Source organism: Strigops habroptila, chromosome 9 (genome assembly GCF_004027225.2).
Source record: "Strigops habroptila isolate Jane chromosome 9, bStrHab1.2.pri, whole genome shotgun sequence".
Lineage (NCBI taxonomy): Eukaryota > Metazoa > Chordata > Aves > Psittaciformes > Psittacidae > Strigops > Strigops habroptila.
The window spans coordinates 25736591-25759743 of NC_044285.2; the positions used below are offsets into that span (position 1 = coordinate 25736591).

The window sequence follows — 23153 nt, forward strand, 5'->3', positions numbered from 1 at the left end:
GTGCTGCCCAGAGCACACAGAGCTGGGGAATGTGGCTGCTGTTGCTGGTGTCCAAACAAGTACATTTGGGATCTGTGAATTTAAAGCTATTCTGAGGAGAGGTGGAAGCTAGTATTTCAGTTTCAGCTCTCAAATATGCTCATGCTTTGTTCAGTTACCCTAATTGGCTGGTGGTGGCCAGACAGAGAAAATGCTTAGAAGAGTATCTGTGTAGTTAAAAGGGTTTTGTTCTGCTCTAATGGAAAAAGGAGTATAAGTCAGAGAGAGAAAAGAGGAGGAGGGATAAAGGGTTTCTTCTGCTTTGTTTTTGTCCTTGGAGCTGCACCTGCAATGTTAAATATGTTCTGTTTGCTCATTCTAGTCAGACTCGCAGCAATAGGTCATTAACTATCTGACATTAATTACTTGTTTTGTACTTTTAAAGTCTCTTTGGGAAAGAGAACAAAGATGGGGCAGTGTTACTTCTGTGGCACCCCAGTATTAAGAAATGGAGAGCACAAAAGGCACTGTGTAATTACCGTGCAGCCTCCCTGGGATGGCCTGGCTTTCCGAGGAGAAATGTTGTTACAGAAAGATCATCCAACAAATAAGAGTGCTGAGCACTGCTTGTGAGCAGTAGTGGGCCCTGGTTTCTTTGGGTGCAGGGTGCCCACAGCAGTTTATTGGCACCTTGGGCAGGACTTGCTGTGCCCAAAGGTTGGGTGCTTGTAATGGATATCTGATGTGGGACAGTGACCACCAGCTCCTGTTACAGGCAGTGGAGAGGAATCGATGTGTTCAGTGTGTGATAGAACTGACATACCTGAAGTGTTGGCTTTAGACTGAGGTGAATCATACTCCACAAGTGCCTGCTCTCTGCCAACCATGAATTCAGAGGGTGCATTCAGGGGTTGGTGCCAACAACATGAATTCTTTGCTGGTGCTTTAGAATGTGGGACTCTGCTAACGTCTGAGTTCCTCTGTCCACCTCTAAAATAGTAACTGAGCTGAGCATGACCATTTCAAAGGTGCAGCATCTTCTAGACCTCTTCAGTGTGCAGGAAGCCTCCTTGCTGTAACATGTCTTTATGAAGTACAGCTTAGTCCCTCTTTTGCCCCCCAACACTACATGGGGAGGTGCTCCCACTGCTCTATGCTGTTCCAGGCTGCCACTGAGAGAGGACTGGGGTCAACATATCCCCACTATCCTATTGCAGCACCTGCACTTGACCCCCTTGCATCACATGAGAGTTGAGGTATGTCCTTCCCTCTTCTGTTTGCTCCACACCATCACAAAGGGACACTGTCTCTGGTTGTTCTGGGACGTCCTCGGCCACCTATACTGGTTAACCCTTTGCTGAGGGCAAACAGTGCCTCTGCATGGTGGTGGTGCTGGTCAGCATTGGCTTTTAGCAGCAAGCAGCTCTAGTGAAAATACTCAGGAATGACAGTCATTGCTGAAAGGGTATTTTCTGTCTTATTTTTGGCTAAACCTTGGGCTTGTCTCAATTTTGTCACTGAGCACTGACCTTGCAAAAAGTGTCTAATCCAAAAGACATCTTTGTCAGCATTAAACAAATAGCAGTGATCCCCCAACCAGGGCAGGCATGCATGTGGGGAAAGAGTGGGTAAGCTTTCCTTACAGATAAGTGATGTTCTTTAGTTATTCATAAAGGAAAATAATAGTCTGATCCTATAGGATTAGTCTTATGTGTTTTCCTGGTTTCCCTGCTTGACCCTCTTTCTAAGCCCTGTTTTTGCTTGCATCTTCATCTTCCCTTTATGGAAGGTCTATGATTGTACCCTTGTGTGGAAAGACAGAGCTGGTTCTTTCTCAGTAAGGCAGCACAGAAAAGTGCTGTGTGATGGTAACTGCTGAACTGCTTCCCAAGAAAACCCTCTGGAGTTCCAGGTCACAGGAGGGACTGCTGCTGTGTTTGATTAAATCCCTGTTAACTCGCTGGTGCCAAAGGTCAGATACGTGACTGAAAGTGGAGAATTGCATGCTCATGGCACGCTGCATGCCGTGGGCCTGATTCTCCACTCTTTTCACCAGTTTTCAACCCTTTCTGTGGTGGTTATCACCATACAAGTGAAAAGGACCAGGAAATAAGGCACCGTGTTCTCTAATGATACAGCAATAGGAATAAACAAGTGTTTCCCCAGTTCCCAAAGTGGGAAGTGTGGGATGAGCAGGTCGGTGGCTTATCTAGGGCAGTGTGGGGGACTGAGGTTGCAGAGAACTCAGGAGCTCTGACTTCTGCACCTGCACATGGTTCTTGAAGGTGGCACCAGCTTGTTTTTGCTGCCAACTGATGGAAAACGATCAGTTGTCTCAGGAGCTGGAACATCTTCGTAGTTGCAAGTGCTGATTTGGACCTTGGAAACCTTCCCTGCCTCGATACCTGTCTTAGAAGATTTTTGCCCTCCTTTGGAAGGCAGAGGGGGCTCGGGGCATGCTGCCTGGGCACATAGTCTGGGTTAGCTTTATGTGGTTTTGCATTAATGTTCTTTATTCCACATACGTTCCCAGTGACAGGATTTGTGGGCACAGTAATCAGTCCTCCTGATTGTTTAACAGTATCCCATAAAGTTTGTGGAATGATTGTCATGAAAGCGTTGGCTTTTAGGTGTAAGCATGCCCGGGTTAAATGCCCCTCAGAGATCATGCGTGGCTTCATCGTTTGATTCCTCTGTCTCTTCTGTAGCTGCATTGCTGCAGTCTAACCCTGTTTTCCAGTTTGACTTTGAACAACATCAGAGACATCTGCTTATGTTTGGGCCTGTGTGTCAGAGTCAGTAATGCCTGCAGGAGAGGTACTGAAGAGGGACGTATCCTGGCACTGCCTCTGCATTTGAGCAGTGCAAGAACAGTTTCAGGGCACGGAGCACAGTGACAGCTCATTGCACCCTGGGATATCTGCCAGGATGGGGCCTGGGGACAGTCCAGAGCTGGAGGAGAGGGGAGATTAAAGGGGAATACCACAAACTGGCACGGCAAAGCCGTGTGAACTCTTAGCAGTACGGTGTGGTTACATTGCTGCCTTCTGTGTGACAAACCGGTTTTGATTGCAGCAGCCCCTGTGAGTAGTGACACTTCTCTGGTTTGCCAGATTTCCCCACACGCACCCTTCCCCCCTGCTCCCTTCTGGAGCATAGCTCTTGATCTACTGATCAGTTTTCCAGATCTGAACATGCTTTTTTCTCCCTTCAGCCTCCTCTTTCCAGTTAAAAATAGGAGGCAATGCCAGTGCTCTTGCTTAATTGGAATAGAAATACTTCCCCACCTTGCACTTCTCAAGCTTTGCAGGAACTGATTATTGTTCTTCTGTGAAAATATGGCTTATTCTGCAAAGGCTGCTGGATACTTCTTGAAACAGCCAAAGTTTTGAGTTTTGCTTGCCTGTCTGTGCCCAGATTGTCCACATTTCTCTGGTGGTGGTGGTTATTGACTCCTGTTGAAGCGCAGGTGAGCACCAAAGCCCTGTGTGCTGCAGCATTTGTGTTTGCGCTTGAAATACTGGCACATATGGAATGTGCCTGAATCTGAGAGGTGAGGAAATGTGTTTCCAAGTGTGGTGGTGAGCCTCTGCTGAGTTTTGAGGGAGATCACGAATCCTTTTATGTGTCTCAAACGTGGAAGCATTAATGGGAATACAGAGGTGGCTCCAGGTTGTAGTTGGGAGAGCCACACATTTGTTGTGCTTCTCTGGAACATGTTTATAGGAGAAAAGGACCAAGGACTCAGCCTTGCACTAATGTAAAATAAATCTTGTGTGGGGCTCCTAGAGGATTATAGACTGCCTGGATTACCCTGTTTATCATTTTAGCAGGCATTTTTGTATGCTGCACTTAGCTGTGGTTACACGAGTGCAGTAGCAGGAGGCTATTTGACATTGTTACAAATAGTTTTACTTGCCGTTAAAAGCAGATTTAGTTTATGATCTTGAGCTCCAGCTTGTTCTCTGCTATGGAAAAGATTGTCAGATGTTTCTTTATACGTGCACACATGTATGTTTAGCCAAGGGAAGGGTTGGAGTGCACCTTAATTTTTTACAGAAGAGCATAAACCTTGCAGGCTTGAGAGGTGTAAAAGGTCATAGGCAAAAAGCTCTGACCTAAGTTTAAACCCTTCACCTTAACGAAATAGGAAGGAAATTAAGAACTAAACTCTGGGAAGCAGTCCGCACTGAAGGCATTTGGAGAGGTTGATGGGAAGGTTTCTGTACACATTCATCATGTTTTCTAGGTTAGAACTGTGGAGGTGGAGAGAAGAACATGTAGTCCTGTAGCTCTGGTGCAACCTTCTGTTAGTATGGAGGGGGCGGGTGAGGGGACGTAACAGGTAGACAGGAAACCACCAGAAGAAAATGATTTTTAAATGGTGGTAAACGATCTATTCTTTCCTCATTAGCCATGTACACAATGAGCTGTGTTCCCCATAACCTCCTGCAAATGAAGTCTAGCGCTGCTGAACGCTTGATTTGATGAAGTGTTAGAGCATCCTCTGTGCTGGGTGACACTGGGCTTGGCTGCAGCCATCTGTCATGCTCATGCAGGTGTGGATCTGCAGAGGAGAAGGAGCTACTTGCCGAGGGCTGGCTGCTCTCACCCCATGCTGGTGGCATGGACAGGCTGCTCTGGGGAGGAAGGTGTTAAAGCCATCCCAGCTGTGGGAGCTCAGACCTTGGCACAGCTCCCAAAGATGCATGTGGCAACACAAAAGCATGCTCTTCACACCCGTTGCCCTGGCAACTGCACATTCACATGGCAGGGATTGGCAGTTGGAGCCCAAGAAGATGATGCAGTTGCAATTAAGTGGAATTGTCTTCAGGTTGTTCGGTTGAATTTTGAGCTGGAGTGGAGGGGTGTTGGGTGAACATGAGTGATGTTAACAATGAACTGAGATCCTGGTGGAGGCAGGACTTCATCATGCTGTGTGTTTCTGTAAGGGTAAAATTAGTGCTGGCCTCTGAACCTCGTTTTTGTGTTGGAGAGGCTAAAAATTCTGCCTGAAGAGCTTTATAGTTTTAGTGGGGGTACATTTAGTGGAGTTAGCAGTTTTCCATACATCTCGCCTATTGCTGATATTGCATCCTGGTGATTTACAGACTGGAGCAGTAGGGTTTATGAAAGCCCCATGGAATTTGGCTACTAGGAGTAGGTGTCTGAAAGTGGAGGGCAAGGTCTTTCAGTTCCAGGTCAAAACAAGTCTCATCTTTACTGTATGGCTGTAATTCTGGATCGGTTGGATTCAGAATCTGTTTTTTGTTGTCTTATTTGATGAAATCGGTTGCTTTGGATCATTTACACCAGTAGATGGAAATGTTAATGGTCAGGAGGAGTGAGTAGCACTTGGTTTTGCTCCGGGCTGCTGAGATGGAGCAAACACCTTTGGGGAAAAAGGCAGGTGTTTGAGGGGAAGATTCAGTTGAAGCATTTTCTTTACTTTTTGCTTGAATGTTGCAACTTTCCCCAAATACATTAATAAAAATGAAACATTTCTTGACATTTTTGTTTCTTGGAGGCAAGGAAACATTTTCCAGCCATAAAGGGACTTCCCCTGCTCATCTCCTGAGGTGCTTGGAACGGCATGTTCTGATGGTGTCTGGCCAAGCAATTCACTGAAAACATTGTGGCCTTTGTTTTGTTTCTTTCTTTGTCCCACTATTATGTTCTCCTCAGGTTTTGAGGTGTTGAGTTTTTTTGTTTGCACTAAGGAAAATGACTTGTCCCTTTACAAGGGAATGCACCTTCACGTGTTTCTCCCTTCCCTGGCTGCTCCTCTGTCCTTCTCCTCCTATTATATGCAGAAATAAAGGAAACTGTCCAGGCCAGTCACCCAGACTGCTGTTGTTTGTGGTGCTGTAGCTGAGGATACAGGTGTTCTGAGGAGTGTTGTGCTCAGCTTTTCCAGCTCTTTTTGTCTAGTCTTTGTGCTTCAGGACCTACTGTTAGGATTTGATCAGCATAATTGCCTTGCACCATAACTAGGTCTGAGTGTGTGTGTGTTTCTAGCTCTTCTTATGGTGATTTGCTTTGAGTTTGTGGTAAAACAGGTACTTGTCTGAGAAGCAAGGAGGTAAGAGACCAGATGAGTGTCATCCTTTTCAGGCAGAAGGGTACCCAGTGACTTGCATCAAGGTGCTGTTGCTTCTGTATCTGGGATGTGCTGTGTCCTGCTGCCTCAGAAATCGGGTGGAAGGAGCTGGCAGCCAAAGTGAGTTAAGAGCAGAAGGAAAGACCAGCACCAGATTGATACCCTTTAGCAGCAGCCTGGCAGATGAAGGTTATGAGCTACATGCAGATGTTTCATGCAGTCCATGGGTCTTGGTGAGAAATGGCAAAGGTGGGGTTTTGGGGGGAGTGTGCTTGTGTGTTTCACAACTGGGAGGTGTTTTTTTTTCCCCAGCTGCCTAGAAAAAAGGAAAACAGGAGCATTTTTGTTCCGTGAGCTATGTAAAACATGGTTGACACCTCACAACATGGGGAAAGAGGGAGACTCCAAAGGAGGCACTGAAGAACATATGATTTAGTCCCCTGTGTTTAACATTATTATTCATCTGTTCTTGTTAGCTGATCTCTTACAAGTCAACTCCTGTAGAGCAAAGGGAAGGGCCTTTATTGCCAGAGTAGAAGAGACAGCTGCCACAAGATATCCCTCCTCAAGCTCTTGAGGGCCCATTACGTTGATCACAGTAAAAAGGGAGTAGCCTGGATGGGAGAGCATCCTGCATGGAAGTGCCCAGGATGTGCTAATTCATGTTCAGCACAACACTGATCCTTTCACAGTGGCTGTGACGTGCTCTGCTGCGAGTCCTGCCTCATCTTCCAGCAGCCGCTCTAATTGCAGGTTATTGCCAGAGGTTTGGGTTAGAAAACGTGTGTTGGCTTTGTTTGCAGATTTAGCCTGTTAGCATTCTGAAGTAACCTCTGTCACCAAAACCTCCAAGTAATAATTAACAGGCTTGTCTCTGGAATTTTGCTGTGCGTTGGATCCTGCAAGAATCCTTTGTTTTGTACTTGATTGCGTTTTTCTAGAGAGGATATTTTAAAGGTGAAGCAATATAAATTCCAAATACAGCTATAAATTTCACCAATATAAGCCCCCAGCAACCTGATTCACTTGAAATCTTGATTCACTTGCAATAGCATTTCCACATGTGACAACACCAACCCAATTTTCCATATAAATATGAAGCCCTTATGCCAGGCTGTGGGTGCAGGAGTCACTGTGCACTAAGCTTGTATCTGGTCCCAATGGCTGTTATTACTGCAAGTGTTTCACACTCGCAGGTCCCCATCCAGAGCAAGCAGGATGGGACATACATGGATGTACATACATGGACATGTGACAGGGGCTTGGGAAGTACAATGGTGCAGTGGGAAGAAGGATGAAGGAGTGCTTTAGACTTGTGTTGTCACATCAGGGCAGATCTGTGGCATTTTGAAGGCAGATAGAGACCCAGAATCTGTGCTGTAAGATTTGAGTGGTGTTAGGTTTGTAAGGGGGATTTAAATTTTGTTTTTCTCATTGAAGTGAGTCAGTATTTGCCTGTCCTAAGACTAGTGATGGGAAAATAGTAATATTCCAGATGACAGTACAGCTGTCTGCTCTTCTAGAAGATGGGTCCAAGAAGCACTGTTGTAGTTTAACCCCAGCCAGTAATGAAGTACCACACAGCTGCTCACTCTGCTCCCCCGCTGGGATGGGGAGGAGAACTGGAAGAAGGTAAAACATGTGGGTTGAGATAAGAACAGTTTAATAATGGAAACAAAGTAAAATGTAATAATGGTAATGAAAAGGAGCACGAGAAAGATGAATAAAACCCAAGGAAGAAAGAACCAAGTGATGCACAGCTCACCACCTGCTGACCCGAGCAGCGGTCAGTGGCTTAAGTCAACTACCCCAGTTTCTGTATTGAGCATGACATTCTGTTGTATGGAATTTCCCTTTGGATAGTTTGGATCGGGTGTCCTGTCTCTGCTTCCTCCCAGCTTCTTATGCCTGTCCTCACTGGCAGAGCATGAGAGACTGAAAAGTCCGTGGTTTGGAGTGGCTCTACTGAGCAACAACTAAAACATTGGTTATCAACACTGTTCTCAATACTAAATCCAAACCACAGCATTGTAGCAGGTACTAGGAAGAAAATTAACTCTTTCCCAGCCAAAACCAGGACAAGCACAGAGAAGTTACTGGACAGAGCAGTCATGAAAGGCAAAGGGCTGTTGCAGATGTGTTGTTAAGCGCCTCCTTTCTTGGTTGTTTTGCTCTTCTAGAGAGGCAGTGAGCAGAGCTGTGTGCGGTGCCCTAAGGACTCCTTTCACATAGCCAAACTAACAAGTAGGGATCTCTTAACTCCCTTAATCCATCCCGGCTGTTATTGCTGGCAGTGGCTGGGATTCAAGTCTCGGAGGGTTATGTACAGCTGTGTGACCCTTGTCCATGTCCCATTTTCCTAGACCAGAATCTGCAGTTCAAATCAAGGCTGAAGTGTACTGGGGACATCAGTGTGCTGTGGCTCAGCCATGCTCTAAATAAGAAGCCTCAGAAATGTTACGGTATTTCATTCAGATGGGCTCCAATTCTGTTTGAGAAGGTTTATCAGAAATAGGAACAGGAACTGTGTCTTGTTCCAGGTTTGAGATGGGTGTCTAATTTAAGAATTGCTGTTGGGACTGCAACAGATACTGCTTTGTTCTCCTAAGGATGTTATTTTAGAAAGCATCCTTTTCTAAACAGGAATTTACGAAGTTAGTTTAATTCCCTCTCATTCCCATCAGTGATATAAGGTGGTGCACCTCAGTGTTGGTGACATGCTTTTTTGGCATGAAACCCTGGCCCTTTCAAAGCCTTCGGGTTTTTGCTGTGGTCTGGGGTATCACCTTGCCTTTCCCCTAACTGACTGAGTACGGCATCATGAAAACATTCTTCGGCATGTTTTGATCTTGGTTTCTGACTGGATGAACCATTCCTCCCAGAATATTTTGTACTTAATGTTTTCATCTGGGGAAGTTGTGACATGTTTCTCCTGGAATTGCCAAAATGTTCCCAGAATGGAGCTGTTGCTCACCCTTATTTTAGTAATTCCATAATTTATCTTTTTGTTTGTTTTGCCTGGAAAATCTTGTTATAAGATGGAGCTTACCCAGAAGAAGAGATGAGCAAGGGTCTATAAAGCCTTTAGCCATCAGCAAATACCCGATGTCTAACCTCTCCGTTGCAGTCTAGTGACTGAGTGGACCCTGTGTGACATGAAGTTGATGGCTCAATCCCGTTTCTGGTGTTACTGCAGAAAATTCTTTGTTCCTACTTTGCTCTTCTGTGTTGGCTGTGTCATGTCAGGAAGGAAAAACCACGGTAGTTCCTTGCCAGCATCCCTGCCCTCCCTCCTCACAAAGCTTGCTGAAGAGCTGGGAGTCCAGCGGATGTCCCAATGCACAGCTCCATCCTTCCTCCCCCTTGTCTCACAGGTAGCAGGGCAGTGTGAGGCATGAGGTCCCCGGTTTATGTGACATCCTTGGATACACTCACCCTTTGAGTGTTGCATTTATTTCAATATGATGTAGAGACTGTTTTGAAAGTGGCATCTATCTCAAGAGTATTACCCACCCAAGTCTTCCAGGGATATAATTAGGAGCAAACATTTGTAAATGACATGCATGCTTGCCAAGCAGACAGCTCTCCAGATGCCAGTATTTTGTTATCTTCTCTCCTGGCAATTTACCCAGTTTATATTTCCCTCCTTCAGATTGGATGGAGACTTTCTTATATTGCTGCGTTGTTTCCTCTAAAGAAAAAAGTACAAACCAAACTCAGCGTCTCTTCTAGAACATAAACAGCACAATTCCCAGCTTCTGAATGTTTCTTTAAAATTTAAAATGTCAGGTTTTTATTTAGTTCGTTCAGTCGTCATTAGATGAAAATTGGTTTCTCAGAGGCTTCTGTTTGTCCTGAGGCAACGTGATGACGGCAGGAATGAAATGGTAAAATATCAGCCTGTAAAACAAAAAGCCCAAGGATTACATTCTCAGCTAGTTTAAGTCTTTTTACAGTAATTGTTAGTTCATTGATTTAGTCTTCCTAAAGAATTAAATGTCTGGCTTGTCTGAAGGAAAAATTATAGCCCAAACATGCCAGTTGCAAAGCCAATTAAGGTGCTGTTCTGTCAACAGCCTTACCCGAGACTGGGAAGCATCCACATCCCAGAAATGCTTTGTATGATAAGAGCTTTATGCTTTTCTCATTTAATTTCCATATTTAAAAGGGTATTTGGGATGAGTAAAGTCCTGGAGTTTGAGGTTTTCTAAGCTATTATAGCTTAGATTTGCAAACTAATTTATTTGCATTTCATGCTGCTTCCCTGTGATTTAAATGTGTCCTTCAATATTAATTTTATTTAAAAATTAAGGAGAGAAGTATGTTTTCCTGGAAGCTTTGAAAACTCTTTTACAGCTGATAAACCTTTTGTCTTGCCTTTATGTGGTGGTGTTTCTAACCCAATCATAAAGGTTAAAACATTCTGAATTTGCCTCTTTTCAAGTTTGTAGGAAATAAAAGGTTCTTTCTCAGGAAAATACACTGTGAAGTGCAAATGTTCTCTTCTGGGTTTTATGCACTGAACTTTGGCCAGTGTTGCAGGTCAGGAAACCATTTCGACCTACTCATGTGCATCAGGAAATGGAATCTCTATTCTTGGAGATACTCAGAAGCCACCTGGGCACTGTCCTGGGCAGCCTGCTCTAGGTGAATCCTCAAAAATTCACTCCCTAACTCCCATATCTATCTGTTCCACCAGGAATAATGAAACATACAACTTTATGCAGATGTGTATTTTGTTGGCTGCAACATTTTAGATGGAAAACTGGATCTGGAAAATGGCAGAACTGGCCTCATTAACTTAAAAGGCCTTCAGGACTTGGCCTGTCTAATAAGGAGTCTCTATGCTGTATAAAGCACGTTGAGGTCTGATTTTTGCCTGGAGACAGTACTTTCTAGTCTGATACTGTGAATAAATAATCAAAATAGGGGCTTGACTTTACCAAACCTTCAGTCCTGTCATGGTGAGTAAAAAATTAAATCTCATTTAGCAGTGATCCAGCTGTGGGCTGGGCTTGAGGCTGCAAGTTGAGAGTTTTATTGCTGCTTCAGCTTTACCGCAGGTATAAGTACTTGTGGGACTGATGAAGAACATGAGTGCAGGGCTTTGCTCTCCCTTGGTCACTAGGACAGTCCTATAAGGAATTGGATCTCTTTGTAAAGATTTTATGCAGAGCTCATCCTGCTGTAGTTTTTGTGCATGATCACTGTTGTCTGGTTTCTCCTGCCTTCAGGTAAGGGTCATTTAAGAGTTCGACACCTAATTTTCCTCCCTAAGTGGAGATGTGAATGTGGTACCTCCTCCTCTTTCACTCACTGACTCTGCTCACAGTGGAAGTTCTTAGAAATGGTGTCTAAAAGCTGCTTTCACATTTGGGCACAGGCTCTAACTGGTAAACCAGCTAATGACGGGACTATAAGAGGAATAATTCAAATTTAATCCAAACATTTCAAATGTAATCCAAACATAGCATTTCTCATCCCTGGTTTTAATGGTCTTTCTCTGTTCCTAAAGGCATGATGGATGTCTGGTGAACAAAACCAAAGCAGTATCTGTCTATGGATAGGGCTGGATTGAGGGGCCTTGTACCTCCACTTGCATAAAGCAACATCACCCCCTTGGCTGAGCTGGAATGATGGTGATTCATGGCTGAGGGTCTGGGTTGCATCTTGATATTTGAATAGAGTGAAAACCATAGATTCTAAGGGGGATGGTGTGCTTGGAAGAGACAGGGACACCATGTGAAGCTATTTCTGCAGACATTCTGAAATCTGCAAAGAATTCTGCAGACATTCTGAAATCTGCAATCTCTAATGAACATAATGGCTGCACTGTAAATACTTAAATTGTGAAACAGGAAAAAAGCAACATTGGCAAACCTCAACGTTATTAGGAACAGGCCCTTCTCCCTGCTTTTTGAGAGTTAAGATAGATTTCCTTAGGTTTTCCACTAGCTTTACTTTGACTGTTAGATCCTGAGTGAATCAAGTGATTAATGTGATTGATGGTGTGAGGGTGGGGTTAAAAGGTGACTCATGATTTTCTCTTGGAAGTGGTCTGTGTGTCAAGCACTAGCAGAGAGGTTACTGGAGACAGAAATGAGCCAGAATGATTTCAGTGTCCCTGATGGGGTTTAGAGTTCCAGCTAGCTGGGATGGTTTTCCTGGTACATCATAAAGCAATTAAACCTGGCAGGAGGGGAGCAGTGCTAGAACTGGAGTGGTTCTCCAGCGCTTAGAGGTGGAGCTCTGTGCTCGAAGACTAGCTGGAATTTGATGTCTAATCAAGTTCATGTTTAAGTTATCAACACCTCTCAGACCTGTCTTGCTGGGAGACAAGCAGACTGTTTCTCACAACAGAAGACCTTGGGAGGTTTCAGTCATCTCAGATTCTGAGAGGCTTCAAGTCCTCACACCAATTCCTAAATGTTCTTAGAGAATCTTCATCTTTAAAGGAAATTTTATGGTGCTTTGAACAGGCAGAAATTTTGAACACCAAAGTTCTCGCTGATTCCTTCTGAAACGTGTTGAGTTGGTAACAGAATGTGGGTAAGAAAAGCAAATGTGAGAACATGATGATAAAAGGCAGCATTAGAAAGGAGGGTGCCTGGTTGAAGTGTGAACTAAAGTGAATTCATGGATGCGGTGGCAATACTGGCCATCATTTGGCACCGTCAGCTGCAGAGATGGCATATTAATCACACACTTACCCTTCAGCACCTAATACGGTTCCTTAAATTTCAAAGGCTTCCTGATTTTTTTGACATAATAGAAGGGAAAGGGCTTATCCAAAAATGCATTTCAATCCTCTAACAACAATCTATCCTAGGCAAAATAAGAGCTAACCTACGGGGAGGGAAAGCATGTGCTTGACTGCCTGGCAGGTAGGACAACTGCGGCTTTGCTGAAGTATCTCACTTTGGAAATCACTGTTGTGAGTTTTTCAGTTTCATCATTCAAAACTGAAGAAACTTATCTCGTGCTGATAACTGTATTGCTAGATGGCCATCTTCCCAACATAAGGTTTTAAGAGATGTTTTAGAACTAGAAGCTGCTGTTTATTTTCAAGATGTGTGAACATATTTCTGGTAGTTTTTGTGAATTTATGAGAGATGATCCACTGATGTGGCTGATCATAAACGTGCTTTTAGTATTCAGATGCAGAACAAATGCTGCTGTGTCATTTTTAATGCAACATTTTTTATAGCTCAGAATTTGAACTCTTAGGCAAGCAGTGAGATTCCTTAAAATGGGAAGGTGTTTGGTTGTTCAGACTGTCAACCAGGCATCGTATGCTTTGTGTTATCTCTCTGCCCTGGTCGGTCTGTTTTGCTCCTCAGCAATATTTTCTGTATTACTCTCTTTGGGGGCAATTTGCAACACTGGTGACCTTTCTGACCACTCTGATGGGTGCTGGTGTTCATTCTCACTGCATAACTTTGCTGCCCTGACGCCTGCTTGCACCTAGACAGCACTAGACATTGGTGTCACTGTCCTGGCTGCAGCTCACACCGAATCTGGACAGTGAATGGAAGGAGTGGGCTATACCAGAAGGTCAAGGAGTAGGCTGATGGGAATGCTTTTTTCTAGAGCTTGTAGATGAAGGATCTGATGAACTTCTGATGGTGTGAAACGCTGTGGTTCTCTGCAAGGTATTGGACATATCTCTGTGTCTGAGATAAACGCCACAATTAGTAGGTACTGGAATCTGGCTGAAACCAAACTCTGCTGGAAAAGGGATGGGGAAAGGAGGAACTTGTTGCTAAAGAGGTTTATGTTCTTTAATGCTATGGTTTAGACTTAAGCTTTTTAACCTTTAAAGTTTGTGTATTGCCATTGGACAAGGAAGAAATACCTCCTTTCAAGCAAAATAAATCATCTTCAGCTTAATTTGAATTTTCATTCCAGACAGTGTTTCTTAGATGACCTGTCTTTGTTTTTGCCACACAATGCCCAGTGTAATAACACCACCCCCCCACCCCCACCCCCCCAAAATCCCACAAAGGCTGACTTTGCTGAAATCTACCTAATACTTTTTGTAAACAGCTCATAAAAGGCTGTAAACCCTTCATAAAAGGCAGTGATGAGGAATTCAGTCTGCATCAGTTATCAGCCCCTTGAGACACAGCATAAGGTCAGACTGGACAAGCCTAGAAAGGTCACAACCACTGAGCCAAACTGATGCTCATTATCAGGCAAAGCAAATAGCTGCCTCCACAGCCAGAGATGAGCAGTTGAACACAGACCTGGGAATTGTTTATTCCACCCTGGTCCAGTCCTGAATATTTCAGTGTTGTGAAAAATTGTGTGAGATGTTTTCCAACCTCCTTTTCTTACTGTTGTTTTTCCCATCTTAGGAAACTAACCCAAGAACTTGAGTGAAAAACATGTTTTGAGGAAGCAGTAAAAAACCCCATAGCTAAACAATGGGTGGCCTTTTAATCTCATGAACCATGAGTGGACTTACAGCCTATGTCTGACCTCAGCCACATTAGTGTGTGCCTGGAAGGTGATGTTGGGGAGTCGCTCTAAACTGATTCTCTTTGAACTTGGCCATCCCTCTGTTACTTGCATTTAATGCAGAGATGTTTCCACTGCTTCGATAGGTTGTTCTTTGCAAAATAGGCTGGTTTATATCACCTCTTTCTCAAATGAAGTGTACATTCAGTTTTTCCTGAAAATGCCCTCAATTTCTTTCTTTTCCATTGAAGAAAAAAGGCCAGTTGTTCTGAGGTCCCTGGGCTTCTGGCAGCCTGTGTGCAGCAGTTACAACTTGCTAAGTAGCACTCCCAAATTGAGGATTATGGCACACGCGCAGACTAACTGCATAGCTCATGTGCAATGAGCCTGATGCGTCTGGGGCCTTTCCCCATATGCTGCGTATCCCCTCGCTGTCATACAGATTCTAATCTGTAATAATAATTCTGAATTTGTTTATGATTTTATTAAACAGATTTCTAATATCCTTATCTCTGCTGGCAGGCAGCTCATCCAACAAAAGCTCTTTTGGTGTCTACATTCACAGTAGTAAGTGTTGAATATTGTCCACCTAATAATATATTAATAGTAATATATATAGTAATGGTATAGTAATATAGTAATAGTAATATATATTTATTATATCTATCTATTTTTCATGGAGCTTCACCATCTCAAAATCACAGTAAATTGTTTTAAAAGCATTTTACGAGAAACCTTTGGTTTAGTGGCCCAAAAATGATGCCTTTTCTGGTGGGAAAACAATTTCTTCTTTCAAGAAATTTAAATACACCATTTTAGCCAATTAAAATGATGCTTTGATTAATTTTTTTCTCCCCAAATTATGTCACACTTGTAATAGCTTTGGAATAGCAGAGAATGAAGAGGTTGGAATTGCTAATGAGTGAGACAAGGAGGAAACAAGATATTCCAGAAAACGTGGCAACATCAACCACCCAAAGTGGTCTCAGGCTACTCAGTGTCTGTGTTCACCAAACCAACAGTAATCTTTGAGAGGTTTTAACTGCATGTCACCAGTTAATATTATTTGAGGTAAAATAACCTCTAAAATAGATCTGTTCTAGGTTTTAACCTGTGCTGCTTTGGATGCAGTTCCTCTAACTCACTGCCTGCTTTTGTGGTGTGTATTACTGGGTTTATTTGATGAGATCCTCATCAAAGACACAAACAGTAACATTTTGTGCAGCAGCTGTTTAAAAGCCTGTTTTGAACTATTACCTTGGTTTGTGTGATCAATAGAGAGAGAGGCTTTTCTCCAGTGTTATCAGACTATGAGAGGTGGCAAGGTAATGTCTGTAAATTGCCCTTTGAAAGAACCTGTATTGTAGTTGCAGAGGAGGTTAGACACCTAACTGAGGGAACATGACTGTTTCCTGAGGTGAATCCAGTCCTGAGAATAGCATCTCTGATTGCAGCTCCTGAGGAAAAGTAACACAAATTGTAGTACTGAATTTAGAGGGGGGAGTAAGTACTAGGGGAAGAAGAAAGGAGGCAAAGGCTGTTGTCTGGTAAGTGGAGTGAGAAAAAAAATGTTCTCAAGGCAGCTTTTCTCTGAAAATGAAGTATTATGAACGTGCTGCAGTTCTGCAGAACATTGATCTAAAGCATCACAAACTAAGATAGTGCAGCAGGAGATGTCTGATAATACTTCTAAGAGGGTCCTCGGAGAACAGAAAGTCTTTCATTGTATTCTTGAGTGATTTCTGGGGTGAAGTGGCAGAGAACTTTTAAGAGCTTTAGTAAACACTTTGTTATTGAGGTTCAGGAAAAGGTCAGCCCCATGCACATCATTTGTACCCTTTCCAGCAACTGTCAGCATTCTGCATGAGAGCAGCTCCAGCGCTCCAAGGGTCAGGTGAAATCTAGAGGCAGCCAAGATACACACTACGTTGCCCAATGTTTGGGGTTCTTTTCTTCCAAAACATTGATTCAGATCCTCCCCAAATACACATGTCCCATAGGCAGGGCAAGGCTGCAACCCATGGCCTTCACTGAGTATTAGTCACCACTAGCCCCAAACTGAAAATGGAAAAAAAGAGCACTATAAAAATGTCTGTGATGCATTTGGTTTTGTAACAGGATTTACAGGGGAGGGAGAAGGGGGAAGAAGCTTTTCTCAATCCCCAAATAACTGAGGGTTTTTTACCCAAGGCTGGAGCAGACTGGCATACCCTTCCCTTGCATATGTACAGTTGGGTTTCCTTTTTAAGCAATATTGGGCATTATCTTCCTCTCAGGAACTGATGTTGCTGGACAATGGGCATGAAGTTTACAGAGGAATTATACATCCTGATCCTGAGGTGTACAGACAGAAACCTGAGGGCTAAGTATTCTTTTTGTTGATCTACATGACATTACAACGCTGATGATAAAGGCACTCCTGATCTCAGCAAGGGCTGTTTCAGGCAGGGTCATACCTGACTCCAGTTTTCTTTTGGTGGAGGTTTCCTGAGAACTGTCCTCTGAGGGGTTAGAGCTATACCACAGGGCAGCATTGTAATGTAAAACGTCTCTCTTTTCACTCCACAGGCAGTTTTTGTCAGGCATAACAAGGTTGCAAAAGGCAGTTGGACTCAGTTATTTTTCTTCTTAGGGCTAACTGCAGTTGCCTTGGCAAACAGCCTGATCTGGAGAGGGCTTCTATAAACATGCCAGCACAGCTGGGATTTATTATAGGATAGACAATCTCTTCTATTTCTTCAGCTACACAACCTCAGTAAGTGCTGTTTGCTACCTTCCTTTGAGGAGGTTGGTTCATAGTTAGCTGTAGCCAAAGCTGAATTTTTGCATCCATATTCAGAAAGAATTGCCTTTCCCCTTCCTTGCACTGACCTCACTCTCTACAGGAGTTGACAGGATGGGAGAAGAAAATGGAAAGAATTCTCAGCTCTCACATAATTCAAACTACTTAAAAAAAAAAAAGGGAATTATGTACTGGGCTTAAGCTGATCAGTGTGATCAGATCAAAGACAGCGTCTGTCTCTGTAGGTTCTGTGTGCAAGCAAAGGTAGATTATTTTTTATGTTAGGGCTGGGTTCTTTAAAGGGTGCTGAAGAAAGTGAGCTCTAAATGCTACTGAATCCTTTGAAAATCTCGGTTGCAAACATCATTATTGCTTTGTTTGTTCCCTTTCCCTGAATCTCTTTTTCTATGTGAGCCAGCTGACAGACACTAACCATTAAGCCTTTTCTCAGACATCAGAGATGTCCCAGTGTTTTACAGTGCAGCTTCAGTTTCTGTCTATGAAGACACACAGGTAATTAATTAACCCTTTGGATGTCTTTCTCTCTATTATAACCAATATTGCATCATTTTTACTTCATGGAAATTGGTAATACTTATGCCAAGAGAACACACAAACCATTTCATAGCTCTGGTGAGATGGGTGTTTGTTGTCTCCCATGGCTCACATTGTTTTGAAATTTCCTAAGAAAGAGATGTTGTAGCAAAGGAAAGTTAAGTTGCTTTCCTATCTTTCATATTCATATTGTATCTTTCATATTGTATCTTTCATATTCATATTGTATCTTTCAGATCTTTCATATCTGTACTACAGTCCAAACATTTTGTATCTCAGGGAAATTCCTGACTGCAGTTTGTCAGACCTGAGCAGATGACTATTAGTCTAATGGCATAGATTGTATTATAAAAATGGATTGTGTCAGATACACTGATATGTACCAGCTTGATTTCCTTCCAGCATATGGTGGGATGGATCTTGTGACTAAGAGAGGAGCAGTAGATCTGATATAGTTTGACTTTCATAGGAGTGGCAATATCTGATATGTCTCTCCACAGCATGAAAAATTGGATTCATTCAAACTTCTGTAGTAGGGGTGCAGAGCTGGTGAAATAAATGACTTGGAGCACTCTCAGGCTGGTGTTGTATGGATGGAGCCCTACAGAAATCTCCCTTTAGTCTACTATTCTTCAGTATGTTCATTACTACTCGGATGAGGGGCTAGAAAAGCATATATGGGAATGCTGAAGGACTGGGATAGGATTGCAAGCCAGTTTGCAGGGTTGAGAATTCAAACTTATCTTGATGTCTTGGGAAAATAGTGTGGAATAAATAGGATGGAATTCAGCATCATTTCATCAATGCAACCAAGTTCAGTGCTTTGGTATTAAGTGACTTCACGGCTCAGTTAGGGAGAAAGAATGACTGGGCAGCAAGTCCATAGAACAGGATCAAAGGGTGGGTCACAGTCTGAATGCAAGTTATATGTGTGAAGTTCAAGTGAAAAAGACAGGAAAATGCGACCCCAGCTTCAGTAAATGAGAGCATTGAGCTCTGCTCAGCACTGCTAAAGCCTCATTTGAAGCATAGTGTCTGGATTTGGGCACCACACTTCACCAGTGATAGAAAATATGAAGAACCAGTTACTAAGACTAGAGCAGAGAGACTTGCTAGAGGCTTTTAGATTGTATGAGGGGTAGCTGTAGAAAGGAAAAGTAACTGTTCTCTCCATTCACGGAAGCCTTGGGCTTGTAGAGCAGCTCATCAATGCACTTTTTTGCTGACCAGTGGAGAAAGCATGTGGACTTTCCCTCTTGGGCTGTGTTAAATGCAGGTTAAAGAAGCTTCAGTCCCCAGAAGTAGGTTGGGGACAGGCAGTTTGGACACTAGGCAACTGTTAGGACTGACTAACCTGTCAAGGTCTCTCCCACTGATGTTTTCTGTGATCCCACATTAACTGGGTTTCTCATCTCCAGACTGCTCAGTGTTCTCCCAGCCTGGCGTTAACCAGTTCATTTACTTCACTAAAAAGAGATAAACCAATTTAAATCAGAAAAAGAGGTTTGTGAGCCACTTTATTTCTCACAGCATCATCGTTGAGTAACACTAAATGTCAGCTCTTCCAAGCCTATGCAGAGCAGCAAGGAAGGAGGTGACACAAATAGACTTCTGTCATGCAAGTGGAAGTCTGGTATGAAAAGAAGAGCATCAGGGTTTTCAACAGAACCCTGAGCCCCTGCATCCTCTTACCTCACTTTCAGACTGTACAGCCTAATTATAGTTCTGCAGATGGTGTTTATTTTATTATGCACTTGCAGAAGGGGAAAACTGGGGAGAGCTGTATGTCTTGGATGCTGGAATGCTCCCTGTGGGCATAAATAATACAACAAATGCTTTTATTAGTGGTGGTGTATCAGAAATAGTGTGGCTATTATACATTAATGATGTATAATAAGACTCAATAACCTCCTTTAAACTTTTTCTTGGAAATGTGAAGATATTTCTCTTTTTTACAGCACAGATGATGCAGGCTGATCCTGAGAAAAGGGATTATGGTTAAACTACCATATTTGCAAAGGAGGCACTTCTAGTGGAACTCAATATCCAAGTGCTTGGGTGCTTAAGTTGCAAGGGAGAGAAGGCATCAGGTCTCCTGAAGTTCCTGGACCATATCTCATGTCTCTTCTTGTAGTTCTTCTGATGGTGGTTGTCTTGCTCCTCAGCTATCCAAAATTATCACTGACAGGACCATTATTGGAAAAGTTGGGGTTTTTTTTGTTTAGTTTGGGGTTTTTTTACATGCTTGGGACAAGCAAAAATGCTTCAAGATGCTCACAAGGACTGCAGAATATTGTATGCAAATAGCACATTTCTAACTGTGTTGGGGGAATTGTGGCTTAGCTGATTCCATCTCAAAAGTTTTCCTTAGAATTTGTTATGCTGCATAAGTGGTGAAAAGCAGAAAGCCCAAAAGAGAGCAAACAACTGAAATCAGCTATGGCTTGTACCTGAGTGTTATTGTGCATCTCACCTGGGCTGCACAGTGACAGTCATCACAGAAGCTGTTAGAGTGGCTGTAATTAATGACAAAAGAAACAGAGCTAATGTCATTTTCTTACATTGGTCTTTAGTCTCAGCAGTTCCAGGGCTTCTAGGCAGCTTAATAAGAAAGGGTTTATCAAGCAGGATCCTGAAGAATTTAGTGGCTGTGGAATCAGGGAGGTGCTGTTTCTAAGCTCTGCTGTTCCATGTTTGCTTTGGACCCCAGTGATCAGCAAATGTTAATCTCATCCCTAAGTTTTGGCAGCTGACACATGTTGCTCTCTGTTTTTTCTCTGAGGACTGTGTGAGATGCAAGACACGCTTCAATTAAAAAATATCAGTTTGATGTGGTTATTTTTAGCAAAGCAACCCAAATAAGAGCAGATATTTATAATACACAGTAGTGCTTAATGACTTTTGAAAGTTTTGGCTTCCTCTAGTGACAGAGAAGTTTGGACAATTTTAACTCTGAAGTCTTCATTTATCCCTTGTTTATTATGCTAAGAAAATACCATTTTGAAAGGAAAAACAAACTGAAATTATTACTGCCAGAGATGCATGGAAATGGGATCTGAAACCTGAGTCTATCCAAGCTGGGTTTGGAATGTGTGCTACCACCATGAAGGCCAAGCAATCAACTGATGTCAACCCTGCAACAGGCAACTGGGTTGACTTACATCAGCTGAAGTGCTTAGCCTGGAGCTTCTGCTGCCATTCTGTACCAGAGCATCCAGGCAGGTGGAATGACTCTGTCCATGATGCAGATGAGTATCTGGTATATGGTTAGTTTTCTTCATAGGCACCATTTTGTTATTCAGAATTCTATTAAAGTCTGTTAATAAGCTTTGAAATGTCTCTAAGTGAAGACATTTGTAAGAAACACTGACAGAAGAAGTGTCATGTAATGATCAGTTACTTGTTTCCCGAGAGGCATTTAAAATTTCTACCAATTGTTATTTAATGAGAAAAGTCTCATGCCAAAAATACCATTTTCTTCAAGCAAACAGCAGCAGCTCCATGCATTACATACCATGAGCTGACTTCAGGCTGCCATCTGCTAAGCCAGCCCAGGAAAACAGGCTTTCAGCTCAGCACTGAGGTGCTGCTTTTCTCTGAGGCTGAGTTCAGCTGGCAGTGATCTGTCACAGTCCCATCAAAGGGAAGGCTGAGAGGTTTTGACATGCCTGGTGTGTAGCCAGGCTTGGATTGCAGTCTTGGTATTTTGGGATTACCAAAGGGCAGTGAGAATCCGTGAGGTAAGGAGCACAGCTCCTTACTCTGCTACTGATAACAAACTGGAAAGACTGCAGTGAATTAGGAGTCTCCTGCCATTTTGAGGTGAGAGGGTGTTATTTATTCTGCATTTCTAATGCCTGGATATAAGATAATTTCCTTCCCACGGTGTTGAAATTTAGGGTTATTCTTATACTGTGAAAGAGCAGAATATTTTACCGCTGTCTGCTCCTCCATCCTCTCAAACCAGTCAGGAAAAACAATGATTCACACGAGAGTCGTGAGCAATCAATGGGTTGAAACCAGTAGCTTCCATACCAGTACTGGGGCAGGCAGATTACCTGTTTTCTGAAGTGTTGCTTGGGAAGTTCTCTCTGGGACTGTGAGGCCACAGATGTTCAGCAGAACACTGTCTACCAAGGATTTCTTAGTAATAAACACAAACCTGCTGCAAAATGTACCCCTGTGATACTTAGAGGTGCTCCTTTCAGTGCCTTGCTCTGCAGGCTATACAGACACAGCAAGGGGTAAGCTAGTGACAGACAGGGAGACATCACAAGAAGAGGTCACTATGCTTTGGTGAGAATCTGCATATGAATAGAGATGGAGCCAGGAAAGCAATGGGAGAGGAGGAACGAGCGGTTCTAATAAGAGCCAGATAAATAAGCAAGATGAGACCCAGAGAATAAGAGGCGTATTTCACAGACGTGTATTCTCTGCTGCCTTTGGTGCTGGGTGGGATTCAATAACTCATGCTGTTGGTGGAGGAGGGTTTCCAGTATGTCAGCCAAGGGAGTGGCAGAGAAGGAAGAGGAGCTCAGAGTTCTGGTGTCAGTAGCATCATTTCCTGCAGGTTTTCTTGATGGGTTTTTTTTCTGGTCAAAGCCTTTCCCTGTAATGCTTCCTTCTTCTCCTTTAATTTACTTTCAGCTCATTAACTGTGCCAACGCCAAATAAGTCTTTTAGATGTTGAATTAATACCAGTTCTCAAAGAACACCTTCAGCTGAGGGCAAAACTAGGAACACTGGCAAAATAAAAGGCAAATCCTGGTGTTTAGGTAAAACAACACAATCTAGTTATAAAAACTTAAATAATCCCATATACCATGACTTTCAAATACACTCAGTGCCAGAGAGCTTTTGAACTTCCTGATACAGAAACCCCATGCTTCAGTGGGAATGTGATGCACAACAAGTGTGGAGAGGAACAGCTGGAAGGATGCTGTGATCATTTCTGGAGTGGAGTCTCCAGTAACCGCTGGTTTGCTTTGTTAGGACCTCTGTGAAGATCCCCACCTCTTTGTGAATGGAATCAGCTCCCATGACTTACACCAAGGCACCTTGGGGAACTGCTGGTTTGTGGCTGCATGCTCCTGCTTGGCTCTGAGGAAGACCCTCTGGCAGCAGGTAGGTGATCAGTGTGCTTGGTGCATGAAAGCTAACAAACCTTGTTGTTTTCCTACCTATCAGCCAACGTTTTTCTCCTTAGGACCAATGTGCCTCTAATGAGGGGTGAATTTTGGTGAATGCAAATCTTCCCTTTCTTCAGAAGTTATTTTT

The 23153-nt window shown here is 43.2% G+C and overlaps 1 protein-coding gene across 3 annotated transcripts in view; it reads left to right on the top strand.

Moving 5' to 3' along the window:
- Positions 1 to 23153, top strand: part of CAPN6 (calpain 6) — a 60816-nt gene that overhangs the window by 15060 nt on the left and 22603 nt on the right. For all 3 annotated transcript variants that reach the window (XM_030497282.1, XM_030497284.1, XM_030497283.1), the window contains exon 4: positions 22869 to 23000. In XM_030497282.1, the coding sequence (XP_030353142.1) occupies positions 22869 to 23000 (132 nt within the window). The remainder of the gene's footprint in view (positions 1 to 22868; positions 23001 to 23153) is intronic.